Source organism: Leopardus geoffroyi, chromosome C1 (assembly GCF_018350155.1).
Source record: "Leopardus geoffroyi isolate Oge1 chromosome C1, O.geoffroyi_Oge1_pat1.0, whole genome shotgun sequence".
Taxonomy (NCBI): Eukaryota; Metazoa; Chordata; class Mammalia; order Carnivora; family Felidae; genus Leopardus; species Leopardus geoffroyi.
In genome coordinates, this window is record NC_059328.1 from 33,870,614 (window position 1) to 33,883,729 (window position 13,116).

Sequence of the window (13,116 nt, forward strand, 5' to 3'; positions counted from 1 at the left end):
CAGAGCCTGATGTGGGGCTCGAACTCACAAACCCTGAGATCATGACCTGAGCTGAAGTTGGATGCTTAACCAACTGAGCCACCCAGGCACCCCACATTTTATTCAAATGAGGAACTCTTGGCAGCTTCTAGATAGCTGCAGAATGGGGGCTGCTTATCAGAAAGACCAAGCCTTGATTAGAAACTTGGAACTTTAGCCCTACCCCCAACCTCTGGGGAGGGAAGAGGGACAAGAGGTGAACCATCACCAATGGTCAGTGATTTCATCAATCATGCCTACGCAGTAAAACCCCATTAAAGAAAAAAGAAAAAAAGAAAAAAAGAACAAAACAAACCCAAACTGTAGGATTGGGAGAGCTTCCAGTTGGTGAGCACATCAAGGTGCTGGGGTGGGGGGGTGTGCCCAGAGAGGGGGTGAAAGCTCCAAGCACCCTCCCTACCCCCATAGCTGCAAGCAGCTCATTTTAACAGTCCTGCACTGCTGTGCAAAGTGAGGATTGCCTGGGTACAGAGTAACAGCTTTCTTTTTGTTTTGTTTTGTTTTTGGTGACATTGAGAAGGAATTGAACATGCTGTATTTAAAGGAACAGACTTGTAGGAGCACAACGACCACTTTCAGAGCTGACAATTTTGTGACGAGAAAGAACCAGGGACCTGATCTATCTTATAATTTACACTAGATCAGAAAATTAGACTCACGTTTCTGCCTATCAACTGTCTACCTTTTATGCTTCTCTCAAAATACAACATCCATGGGGCGCCTGGGTGGCGCAGTCGGTTAAGCGTCCGACTTCAGCCAGGTCACGATCTCGCCGTCCGTGAGTTCGAGCCCCGCGTCGGGCTCTGGGCTGATGGCTCAGAGCCTGGAGCCTGTTTCCGATTCTGTGTCTCCCTCTCTCTCTGCCCCTCCCCCGTTCATGCTCTGTCTCTCTCTGTTCCAAAAATAAATAAACGTTGAAAAAAAATTAAAAAAAAAAAAAATACAACATCCATGATGATGAATACATTTTTTAAAGTTCGTCAAAGTATTAAAAACTTCTATTGTTAAATGCAGACAATGAAAAAAAATAGTAAAACTAATATTTGGTAGACTGTAACTTAAAACATTAAAATCACTGAGAATCAAGTGTTTCATTTGTGAAAAAAAACAGTGCTTGCCTTTTTTCCTTGTATGACACAGCAAACTTCCTTTCTACACCTTGGCAAGTTGTCTGACTCCCCAAGCTTGGATTCACCTCCAACACTTTATCATTTGGCCTTTCAATGTTACAAAATACCTCCAGGAGTCCCTTTAACATGAAGTTTGCTACCAGTGTCCCCTCCTCTGGGACATCTCCATCTTTTTCCTCATCGTGTCTATAAGCTCACTTTTGCTCCTTCTCTGGCTGCGTATCCGGTCTCCAGAAAGCAAGTGTCACCATTCTCTCGTCACCTGTTTCTCCTGCGGCTCCACTCGCATCCTAGCATCCTATTCAAACGTCACTTCCACCTTATCACGGTCGCTTACTTGTTGCACTTTCCTCTTGGTTGCTTGATCCTTCTTTGCCTACTTTTGTAAAATGTCATGTGGGTTTATCCCTGGGAGGCTAAGAGGCAACACAAGTGCACCCTTGGCCACCTGTGCGTGAACTGAGATGTGCCACGACCCACCACCAGACTTTCAGTGACAGCTGGTCACTAAGTATCGTGTAGGGATTTGTGGACAGGAGAGCTGGTAGCAAAGTTGCTACTTCCTGCCATTACTCACAGTTAACAACACTTTTAGTAACTGAAATGTGGACAGCGTGGCTGAGAAACTGCCACCTTGAGCACTGAAATCCAGGCATAGCAAGAACGGCCCTTACAACCGAAATCCACACACGGCAAGAAAAGCCTGCACTTGGCACTGAGAACTGCCAGGTCCCCACCTATCCCTCCATGCATGGGACTGCAATTTAACGCAATATGAGGGATGCTACTGCCTGCACCCTGGTGATCCTTTGAGGGCTGAAACAGCAGAGGAAGTGACTTAAATGACTTCTATGAAGTACACCTCTGAAATTGATTCCATTCGCTATGTAAGAAAAAAAGGGGAGGGGGGGAAGTAGCAACATAGTTTCAAATCCTGTACAAGTACTAGCAGTAATGACTTACTTTTGGCCTTCCTACTGCTAACCTGTGTTCTCCTTTCTTAAAACTCTCAATTATGTTCCACACATAATTCAAAGTCTTTAATGGATACATTACTCCATCCGCTTATATTGTAGATTGTCAAAAATAGGTCAGGGTAAAACATTTTGGTCTTCTGAAAACGGGACCTGTTTGCTCAGAATTTTGTTAATCGAAATGAGTTTACAAAAACTAAATTCATTCTTTTTGCACTGGAAAGTATCATAAGACCAGAAATGTCCTTTTTTTTTTTTTAATTTTTTTTTTTCAACGTTTATTTATTTTTGGGACAGGGAGAGACAGAGCATGAATGGGGGAGGGGCAGAGAGAGAGGGAGACACAGAATCGGAAACAGGCTCCAGGCTCTGAGCCATCAGCCCAGAGCCCGACGCGGGGCTCGAACTCACGGACCGCGAGATCGTGACCTGGCTGAAGTCGGACGCTTAACCGACTGCGCCACCCAGGCGCCCCGAAATGTCCTTTTTTTGTATACCAATGATCCCACAAGGAAACAATGTAAAAATGAATTTTTTTCCTGCTTAAGACTACACAGTTCTCAGTTTTCTAGCCTCCTTAAAAATACAGTTTCTAAACTGGAACGGAGAGATGGAGGACAGGTAAACTTCCCTATCAACACGGAGTAAAACCCAACATGCAACGTGGCCTGCCCACCCACGTCCAACCTATGTGTAGCTTCCAGGCAGCATCTGAGCACCTCTCAAGTATGTACCACCAAGGCTGACGTGAAGAAACTCCCCCCAACAAAATAATTCTAAGCAGGTATAAACTCCCTATCATATGGCAGGCAACAGTCTAAGCATTTACATATATTAACTCACTTAATGCTGACATTTGGGTAGATATTATTCTCATGTATATGAAAAGATGACAAAGCACAGAAAAATTAATGTGCCCAGGGTCAAACAACAAGCAGCAGAAACAGGTGTCAAACCCAGCAGTCTGGCCCAAGTCTGTGCTCTTGACCCACACGGCTCAACATGAAAAAGGGGGATCATAATGCACAGGTGGGGCAGGGGAAAACCCAAGGAAACAGAATGAAGGGAACAGAAGAAAAGCCTTAAAAAAACCAAAACTATAATTCACATTATGAGATAAAAGAACAAAGAATGCTTAGAATAAAATGGAAAATGAAAGCTAAAATACTCGGTAAATGATTAGACAAAGAATCAAAAGAATCTTTCCCCTAAAGTAGAACGAAAATACAAACTTAGAAGATCACTGGAAGGGTTTCACAATCTAACAAAAATTCCAGAATTAGAACAAAGAAAATAGGGAGAACTTATCAAATAAAATTTGCCAGAACTGAAGAACCTGCATCCTTCTAAATACCCTAATTAAAGAATAAAAACAGGCCCACACCAAGGCATGTTATCGTGGAATTTCAGATCGTTGGGTGAAGAAAAGCTTCCAGAAAGAAGGAAAGGGAAGGGCAGTGACTTTTCAGTGGGGAGAGGAGGCAGCAAAACAGAGAAGCAATGCCTACAACATTGTCGGGACAATACCCATCAGCCAAACTAAAGGCAACTGCAGAAATGTAGGAAGTTCTCAAGTTCCCCTTCCTTAGAAGATACCAGAAGATGGTACACACCAAAGGAAGGCATAAGCTAAGATGTCGCTATGATGTAGATGGTATAGAAGACACAAGGTGACAGCTGCATGACAGATCTAGGTTGGAGCAGAAACGTGTAAGCTGGTTAAAATGACATAGGTCTAAGGAAAAATAAAGATATACAAGGAAAATTAGGCACACAGGAAAATAAGGGTGATAATCAACTCAAGGAAAACCCAAAAGCTGTATCACAAAGGAAATTTTATCAGAGTACAACTAGTTTGACAGTGATTGGTATTTTAACAATCATAATGTATAAACACTGATTCTTGATTTATCTAAACCCATGATACAATTACCTGGAAGGATGAGGAAGGTATACATTAAATCTCCAATTATCATAAAAGGAAGGCAATTTGGGCTCAAAGTCTAAATTATCATCAATAAACAGCAATCTTAATACATAAAAGTAACTTCTCAATCCTTTAGTCCTGAGTTTTTAACCAAGAGGATGTGTTTCTTTGAAAATTTTTTAGTTTATGAAAGAATTTTTTACAAAAAGAAACCAAAAGATGATCCAACTGTATTGTGAAATCCCAAGTCTGCATCCCTTTCTCTTGGTTCCTCATATACAAAGATGCTGCTTAGCGTGTTCTGCTCTTCATTTTCTCTCTTGTTCGTTTTCCAGGTCTCTTCTATGGAACAAGAAAATACCGCATGTGGTCACACAGCAGCTTGATCTTCTGCCCCAGGGAAAGGAAGGGAGCGGGTAGGTGTGGGATGGGAGAGGAGGTGATCCAGCCCCTCATGTGACCCCTTGGCTCACTTACATTTGATCCTTTCTTTCCAGGCCTCTTCAGGCCCTTGCCATGAGCTGTCTTGGCCCGGAAGCTGGATACATCATCGTAGCTCTCACGAGTGTTCCACTTGGAGCCTTTCTTCTTTCCACCAAAACCAAACTTCTGGTTTTTATAGCGTCGCTTAGCATTGGGCCTGGAAAAATGCCGGCTTACAGGTCACCCACAGCACTGCAAATCCTGATGAGTCTTACAGCCTACGACTACCCCTAGTTTCCTGTCTAAGCAAAATCTCTTTAGATACTACTGTTACCCAGAATCTTATCATTGGCCCTACTTTCTTACTCTAAAAATCCCCCAGGCAAGCTCATCTACTTATGGTGTTAACCATTAGAGCAAGAAAACAAAGCAAGAACTAGGAAGGGTTTCACATACATTTTGTGGCTCACCTCTTCTCTCTGAAGAGTTTTCTATTTTAACTAATTTTTGCTAGATCATCCTCAGTTGTTTCTATTCCCTTCAAGGATAGTACATGCAATTAACATTCAAATATAATAAATTTTAAAACTGGTCTTCCTGCAGGAAATCTCAAATTCAACATATCCCAAAATCACATGCTTTCTCCCTTCCTAGACTGGTTTCACCTCCTGTATATAGGCAATGACTTGGTGGGGCATCTGGTTGGCTCAGTCAGTAAAGCATGCGACCCTTCATCTCTGGGTTATTCGTTCGAGCCCCACGTTGGGTGTGGAGCCTACTTAAAAAAAAAAAAAAAAAAAAAAAAAAAGCAGTGACTTGAGGCTGGTGGAACTACATCTTTTCAGCCACCAGGCTAGAAACCTGGGAGCCAGCCTTGATTATTCATTCCTTTGTTCACTCTCTACACCCAACACAATTACTGAGTGGTGCTAGTTTAACTTCTTGAATATTTCTTCAATCGGTTTTCTCTTCTCTGCCCCCGTTACCCCTTTTGGGTCATTATCATTGCTCTCTGGACTTTTGTAATAGCCCCCTAATCAATTATCCTGCCCCCCTCAAGTCCATCCTTTATACGAGGTACACTTAATTTTTCAAAAACATGAATATGACCTACTCGTAATTTTGAGTAAAGCCCTCAATGTCTCCCCAGTGCCTACTGGATAAAACCCAAGTTTCTCAACAAGGCAAACACTGTCTCTGTGACTTGGCCCAGGGCCCTCTCCAGCTACATTTCACCCCTCCTTGCCCTACACCGCACTCCCAGTGGCACCAAATGCTTGCTCTTCCCTCATACACAAACTGCTGTTCTCACCTCTATGCTTTCACTCTCTCGTGTTCTTCCTTCTTGCCAAAACCAGTGTCTCTCCTATTCTCCTGGTTCTTACTCATCCTTCAGACTAAGCTCAGGTGGCACCCTCCTCCAGGGAGCCATCCTCACGCCCTCATCACCAGACCAGGTCAGCTATTTCTAAAATGTGCTTCCACACTACTCCCTCAAATGCCTTGATCATAGCATTCATATATCCTACAGAAATTATCATTTCCCCCAGGCCTGGGGTCCAGGGATGCATAAAGGTGAACTAAGAAGAAAATAATAATCTTTGCCATTAACCCTTTTAATCTGCAAAATGGTATGAGGTCCATACAATTTTCTCATTTTCATAGATGAGGAAACAAATATTCAGAAAGGTCAAGTAAATCTTGCTCAAAGCTGCCGAAAGTGGCAGGCTCTGGACCTGAACCTTCAGTCTACGCTGTGAGCAACTTTTACTGAGCATCCACTTAAAATGTGCCAAATCCTTAAATCACCCTACTTTAGTTTTTTTGGTTTTTAGTTAACTAATTTTTTAAAGCAAGCCCTACACCCAATGTGGGGCTTGAACTCATGACCCCCAGGTCAAGAGTCCAATGCTCTACTGACTGTGCCAGCCAGGTGCCCCCTAAACCACCCTACTTTAATCTCCCAAGACTGATACGGCTAAAAGGACCCATCACATGGGCCGGTAAGCCCCGGCCACAGGCAGCACTGTGCTCTCTCAACTCGAGGCCACTCCTGTGGAACTCGCTGCCGTGCCCGTGACTCGCTTGCCCAGCACCCATCACAAAACCAAACAAAAACCCTTCATACCCCTTCTTCATCTGTTGGCCTTTGGCTCCTTCCTTTGTTTTCCGTGCAGCAGCTTTCTGATCCCCCTCAAGGAAATCCAGTTTATCAGAAAAGCCTGGGAGGGAAGAGGTACTTTGATCAGCACTGACACGTTCATTTTAAGAAGAGCTTGAGCTTCGAAAGAAGGTTGTTACTTGCTAAATTAACTTTAAGAGATACATTTTGTTCCCCACACCGTCCCCAAACCTTAGGCCCCGTGGCTGCAAATCAATCAAGGCTCCAGAGCAGTATGTGTTCAAATTAGCAGCTACCCCTGCTCCCTATATCCTTAGGACAGAGATATACTGACCTTTCTGATATTTCTTAATGGCGTTCATCATATGTGTTTTCTCTCGCTGCCTCTTCTGAAGAACCTCTGTTTGCACCTGGACATGAACACAGGGCCGTCATACCCACTCCAGACCATCGCTGTAAGCACCTACATGCTTTCGGTAACAACGATGTGCTAACATCACCACCGCACATTTACGTGTGCCAGAACTACACTAAGGCTCTAAGCATATTCTTACTTTATCTTCTCAACCACCCAGTGAAGTAGAAATCCCTATCACCCCTGAAACTGAAGCACAGAGAAGTTAAGCAGCTTGCCCGAGTCACGCAGTGGGAAAGTACGCAGCTGAATTCACACCCAGGCAGTCTGCACTCTTACCCCATTCCACCATCCTGCCTACAAAATCACGGCAAATCACGTCTAGGTCTACACCCAATTCTCTCTGTTCGTTATGTGTGAGCAGATTAAGTGTCAAACCCACTCCGTTATGAGGCATGAAAGTACCAACAGAAACAAACAATCTCCCAAAAAACATAAAAAAGGCTGTAAGGACAAAAGAAGATACCAATACTCAAAGGCAGGGTTTCTCAATCTCCATACTACTGATAGCTCGAACAGGAATCACTCCGTGTTGGGGGGTGGACAGCCTGCCCAGCGCACTGCGGGATCTTTAGCAGCCTCCCTGCCCTCCGCCCACTAGATGCCAGTAGCACACTCCCCATGGAGATGTGACACTAAAAATGTCTCCAGATGTTGTCGGATGTTGCCTGGTAAGCAAAATTATCCCCAGTTGAGAATCGCTGCTATGAGGTTTCTTCAAGTTAGCAACAGTGAGCTAACAGGCCCCAGTGACGTTTTCTTTGGCTCTGACAAATTAGATTTTTACACCAAATGCCCATGTCTTTGAGCTGGCCTCGGCCATCGACCACCAGATCAATCCAATAAATACGCAGCTGCCCTTCTGCACAGGACAGGACACTCATCTACTCTTACTCTGCTGAGGATCCGGCAGGGAAGTGACTCCCAATGTGGACAGCAGCTCGGCACCCCGATCACAAGCATTTATGTCCAAAACGCGGACAAGGTCCGAACACTTCTGCTGACCCTCCTCACACTCCCTTCTTCCCACAACCCTGACTTCAATTCCTGTCATCGTGTTTCCTAAATAACCATGAAATAACAAAGAAAAACCAAAGAGTTTCATGGTATGCCTGCCCTTTTTTAACCTGAGGTTTTTTTCATGTTAGAACTCAGACGTTCATAGTTCAAGCACACGGGTGCCATTTTTCCCTCTCAGTTGGATCACAATAATATGGTTCTTTCAAGGACTTCACATCATCTAGGCCAGTGATTCTCAAAGCAGGATGCATTTCAGAATCATCTGAGAAGCTGGGGCGTGACGGGGAAGGGAAGAAAAAACACCCGGATTCCCAGACATTCTGAAGCCCAGAAATCTGTTTTGAAAAACCTCCCCAGGTGATTTTGCTGTGGTCAGGTTGGGACTCCACTGATCTGGACTCCCCTCTTCATTGTACAGATGAGCAAATGGGGCCCAGTGGAATGAATGAATCGCCTACAGTTACCATGCTACCCCTGGTGAGACCCTGGTGTCAAGGGAAGATTGTGCTCGTGGATACGAGCACATACTCCCCACAGTGAGATAATAAACACAAGACAGAGCACACACAGGGCACAGAAGCAGACCTGACCCAGTCACCCCAGCCTGACAAACACTCGGCCTCATCCCGTGCACCCACATCTTCCTTCTTACCTTCTTCCCGTATTTCCTAAGTGCTCGCAGTTGCTTAGCCTTTTCAGACTTTTCCATGGCGGCCTGTTTAGCCTGCAGCTTCTGCCGAATCTGAAACACAAAATATTGTTAGCTCACGTTAAGTGAATCTGGGCTGACCACCACATAGGGTGTGCTGGAGCAGGGAGCACATCTTCCCGGTTCTGCAAACTGGAGCTCAAAGGAATCTTGTAAGTCCTGTTTCATACATGAGGACAAGAGGCCCAGAGGTTGAGCACTTTGTCCAGGATACCAAAAGTATCCATGGTGGATCTGAAAAGTGACCTCCCCACTCCCAGTGTGCTGTTTGTTCCGCTATGCAAAACTGCCTGCTTGCCATTCTCCCAGGAGAAACCAACTTTTCCCCAACCCAACTGTCTGCAGACTAAGGTCAAACCAGCATGCAGCCTCAGTCCCCTTCTCAGATACACCACATACACATTAAAAACTCAAGCAGGTACCAGGTACCTCGCCTTTTCCATCAGACACACACATTTCAGTCAAGGGGTAAGCACGTGTCAGTGTGAGTGTACAGAGGGGTGTCTGAGCTCGTCTCTAGATTAGCTTCCCCAAGTACCACTGAAACAAGAGCTCCCTAAAATCCAGCTGGAGACCCAATAGGACTATCTGAATATATCTTGGGATTAAATTTTGACAATTCTCTTCCTCCCAGAGTTAAATGAGGATCAAGTTCTATGTAACCCTAAATTATACTACATCTGAGCTATATGTTAATCCCTCATCTTACAGAAAACTGATGCCCAGAGAAAAATAATTCTTTACAAGTTAGAGCACCGCCCCTTGGCAATGGCTGGACAAGAAGTGTGTTTTCTCTATATGCCATGCCATGACCACGCCAGCTAAGAAATGCAAAAGGCCATCTTGATCTCGGGACCACAGTTCTTACAGTACTTCTCCTCCCCTTAAATGCTTAAACTAGGAAAAAAATCATCCTTCTATTTATCTAACTGGTGGTGACTGGCATGAGTCTGAAGTAGGCAATCAAGACGATAATTGTCCTCTGACAACCAATTCCCTATTATTGGGCTTAGTTCTTTTTATTTTCTTCTAAAGCTCATTTATTTATTTTGAGAGAGAGGGGAAGAGAATCTCCAAGAGAGGGAGGGAGAGAGAGAATCCCAAGCGGTCAACACAGGGCTTAAACTCAGAACTGTGAGATCATGACCTGAGCTGAAATCAAGAGTCAGACACTTAACCCACTGAACCACCCAGCAACACTGTGGGCTTAGTCTTTTTTAAATTACAGGAGATAAGCCAGCTGACTACACTTAAGTATAAAGCCTTGGCTTTCCAGAGAAAACCTTTGTTTCTTACCTTCTGCATCTGCTGATCAGACTTGGCCATCTCTGCAAAATAGTCAGTGGGCCTCTTGGTAGGGACTTTGAGCTGATGGAGCCGGGGTAATATGGAAAGCACAGCGGCCTGGGCTTGCCGGTAGCTGAGGATGTAGGACAAAATGTGAAATAAGCGAAGGGAGAGAGACCTTCCACTCCCTCTCACTTGCCTTATCTATCGAGGATGACCTTGGAGTTATCCAGGGGCAGAAAAATGCTCAACATCTGACCTCCACCAGCAAGAACACACATACACTAATGAAAATGTAATAAAGCTTCATTAACTTGGTATCTAGGAGAGATTTAACTGTATACTCTTTAAAGAGGAAGGGGGAGTTCTGCTAAAAATAAATTACTTTAAGACAGTGACCACACACCCCTTAACTTAAAAACTAATACCAACTGGGGCACCTGGGTGACTCAGTCAGTTGAGCGTCCGACTTCAGCTCAGGTCATGATCTCACACTCTGTGAGTTTGAGCCCTGCGTCGGGCTCTGTGCTCAGGGCCTGGAGCCCGCTTGGGATTCTGCGTCTCCCCCTCTCTCTGCCCCTCCCCTGCTCATGCTCTGTCTCTCTCTGTCTCAAAAATAAATAAAAACATTAAAAAAAAAGAAAACTAATACCAATCATGAATTCTTATGTAGTCCTTAAAAAAGGTCATGTAGGAACCTCTGAGGCAAGTTTCTGTTTAACTGAAAACACACAAAAAACTTTAAAACTGAATACCTCAAAATAAAATTTAAAAATAAAATAAATTAGACTTTGGATTATAACCGGTGGACCAAAGGGCTCTTTTCTCAACCAGGAACAATCTTCTAGAGCTTTTTAGTAAAAAAAGAAGCCTTCCTACTCACTCTCAGGCTTATGACAATTTCTGAGGACTGCAGGCTCACTGCTTCTCCCACCTCCCCCCTTTCTCGAACAGAGCCACCCCCCCCCCCCCACCTTCTCCCACACTTGAAAACAAACATACAAACTCATCTCCCGCTGGAAGTCATCTTCCGGATCAAAGGCTTTCTGATCCTTGTTCTGAGGGGTTGACTGAGGTCCACTGATTTCCGGCACGGGACCCAGGGTCACATCAAGCCTTTCAACCCATTCCAGATCCCGCTTGAATTCAGCCAAACACTGCTTCAGGCCACTCTAGGAAATTCATCAGACACTGAGCCTGTATGAAGGACACAGGCCAACGGACAAAGCACTAAATAAACCCCAACATCCGGACCTCCTGACAATGCCCAGGCTGCGTCTGCCCTGGGACAAGAACTCAGTCCGCCAAGCACAACTGTGCCTTGGGAGCATCCCGTGTCCTAGGACCCCCCCGACCAGGCACCCGAGCTCACCACGTCGTTCACAGCTTTCTTTGGCCCCTCTAGCACCACATTGAGGCCTGGCTTCAGGAGCCCTCTGGAAAACGCATCCTGCAACTGCAGGGTACAATCGGCAGTCAGCACCGGGGGAATGAGGACCCTCTCCCGCGCCCAGCCCCGCGAGCCCGGCCGACACCTACCTCCCTGTCGGTGACCAGAGAATCATCAGAATCCGAGTCCGAACCTGACAGCGGGGGGGTGTCCATGTCGCAGCGAACGTGCACGTCCGCTCTAGTCGAGGGAGCCCGGTGGCCTGAGGCCCGCGCGGCCGGAAAGGGGCGCCTCTCGCTGCTGCCGCCTGCCCCCGCCCCCTGCTCGCACGCCGCGGCCCCACGTGGACCCGAGCCCCACCAACGCCGACTGCCGGGTGCCTCGGCAGAACTTTCCCACCGGGACTTCCGCTTCCGGCCGCATATCCACACTTCCGGTTTGCCGTTGCTATAGGAACCGCTCCGGCGTCCGAAAGAGCCGGGTTGCTCGGGACCCATAGGGGTTCTACTCCTGGATACACGCGTGGTCTGGTGACCCAAAGAGAAGACGCCAAAAGTGTGAGCGCGTAGTTGGGGGTCCTCTGGAGAAGCAAGAAGCCTCGAGGGAGCGAAGGAAAGGGGAGAAACAGCTGCCGCAGCGGAAGGGGGTGTGGGGGCCGCTGGGGGCGGGGGGCGGGGGGGCGGAACCGGAGGAAGGCTCCGGGGGCGGGGCCAGGGGCGTGCTCAGGGCGGGGCGAGGCGGGGCAGGGCGGGGCGACGCGCGCCTCCAAGCTCACCGCTGCGCTCCTTGTTCAGCAAACTCTTTGCCGGGTACCATGTCGACCGTGGTGGCTCAGTCGCTGCATGTTTTTGGTCTTCGATCCCACGTGGCCAACAATATCTTTTTCTTCGATGAACAAATCATTATATTTCCTTCAGGAAATCACTGTGTGAAGTACAATGTGGATCAGAAGTGGCAAAAATTCATTCCAGGTAAAAAAACCTTTCCATCCCTACGCATGCGTTTGACCGTGCCAAATATAACCCCATAATCCCGACAAGACTATAGAAAGTTAAGTATTTTGACCAACTTAAATATACGTATAGTTTTATAAAGGTAGAAGGAGTACACGTCCACCTGCATTAACAGAGTAACCACACATACATCGTTAAAATCACATGTAAAATGATGTTAATTTAAAAGTACTTTTTTCCCCCACTGATTTAATGGAAAAAAATTTATTTTAGAGTCTCTTTTCATGCCGCTGCAATATCATTGTCTTTGTCATCTCCAGGGCCACTTTTTGAGTTGTTTAGCACAGCTTTCCAGAGTTCGGTACCTTCATTACATCACGTTTTGGAACCGTGTATGATGAAGGCCCTGGAGGTTTAATCACAAATCACAAATAACCGTTTGTATAATGTTACATTTGTGTTTGTTCACACTGGTCCTGTTAATGTTATACCTGATTTCCACAACTCAGTCACTCTTTTTCCAGTCTTTATTGCATTCAAAATGTTTGATCTTGACACATGCCTACAAAATAGTGTTCACTGCATATATCTAATATCTAAAGAACTATAATAAAGCGAAGGTCCATGAACGCACCACGCAGGGTAGGAAATAGAACGTTGCCAGCCCCAGTGTTTCTCCCTGATTTTGTTCTCACCACGCATACTCACACCCCATCCTGGATATTGT

General features: G+C 45.7%; 2 protein-coding genes across 4 annotated transcripts in view; one reads left to right on the top strand and one right to left on the bottom strand.

Annotated features, from left to right (window-relative positions):
• Positions 1 to 3,961: 3,961 nt before the first annotated feature.
• On the bottom strand, positions 3,962 to 11,858 carry EBNA1BP2 (EBNA1 binding protein 2). The gene is made up of 9 exons (XM_045476955.1): positions 11,586 to 11,858; positions 11,419 to 11,502; positions 11,049 to 11,218; positions 10,056 to 10,179; positions 8,703 to 8,792; positions 6,950 to 7,025; positions 6,622 to 6,715; positions 4,548 to 4,710; positions 3,962 to 4,412 (listed from the first exon to the last, which is right to left on the bottom strand). The coding sequence occupies exons 1-9, from the start codon at positions 11,649 to 11,651 to the stop codon at positions 4,362 to 4,364; spliced, it is 918 nt and encodes a 305-aa protein (XP_045332911.1). The 5' UTR covers positions 11,652 to 11,858; the 3' UTR covers positions 3,962 to 4,361.
• Positions 11,859 to 11,884: 26 nt separating this feature from the next.
• CFAP57 (cilia and flagella associated protein 57) overlaps positions 11,885 to 13,116 on the top strand; it is an 81,034-nt gene continuing 79,802 nt past the window's right edge. For all 3 annotated transcript variants that reach the window (XM_045476954.1, XM_045476953.1, XM_045476952.1), the window contains exons 1-2: positions 11,885 to 11,991; positions 12,231 to 12,407. In XM_045476954.1, coding sequence (XP_045332910.1) covers positions 12,251 to 12,407 — 157 coding nt within the window. In that variant the 5' untranslated portion in view covers positions 11,885 to 11,991; positions 12,231 to 12,250. The remainder of the gene's footprint in view (positions 11,992 to 12,230; positions 12,408 to 13,116) is intronic.

Bases quoted from the DNA above. Each gene is read 5' to 3' on its own strand.
- EBNA1BP2 (XM_045476955.1), bottom strand. From the start codon at position 11,651: ATGGACACCCCCCCGCTGTCAGGTTCGGACTCGGATTCTGATGATTCT. The intron at 8,793-10,055 runs GTAAGAAACAAA...TTTGTGTTTCAG, and splicing joins CTGATCAGCAGATGCAGAAG to ATTCGGCAGAAGCTGCAGGC. The intron at 4,413-4,547 runs GTAAGTGAGCCA...CTTGTTCCATAG, and splicing joins CTGGAAAGAAAGGATCAAAT to AAGAGACCTGGAAAACGAAC.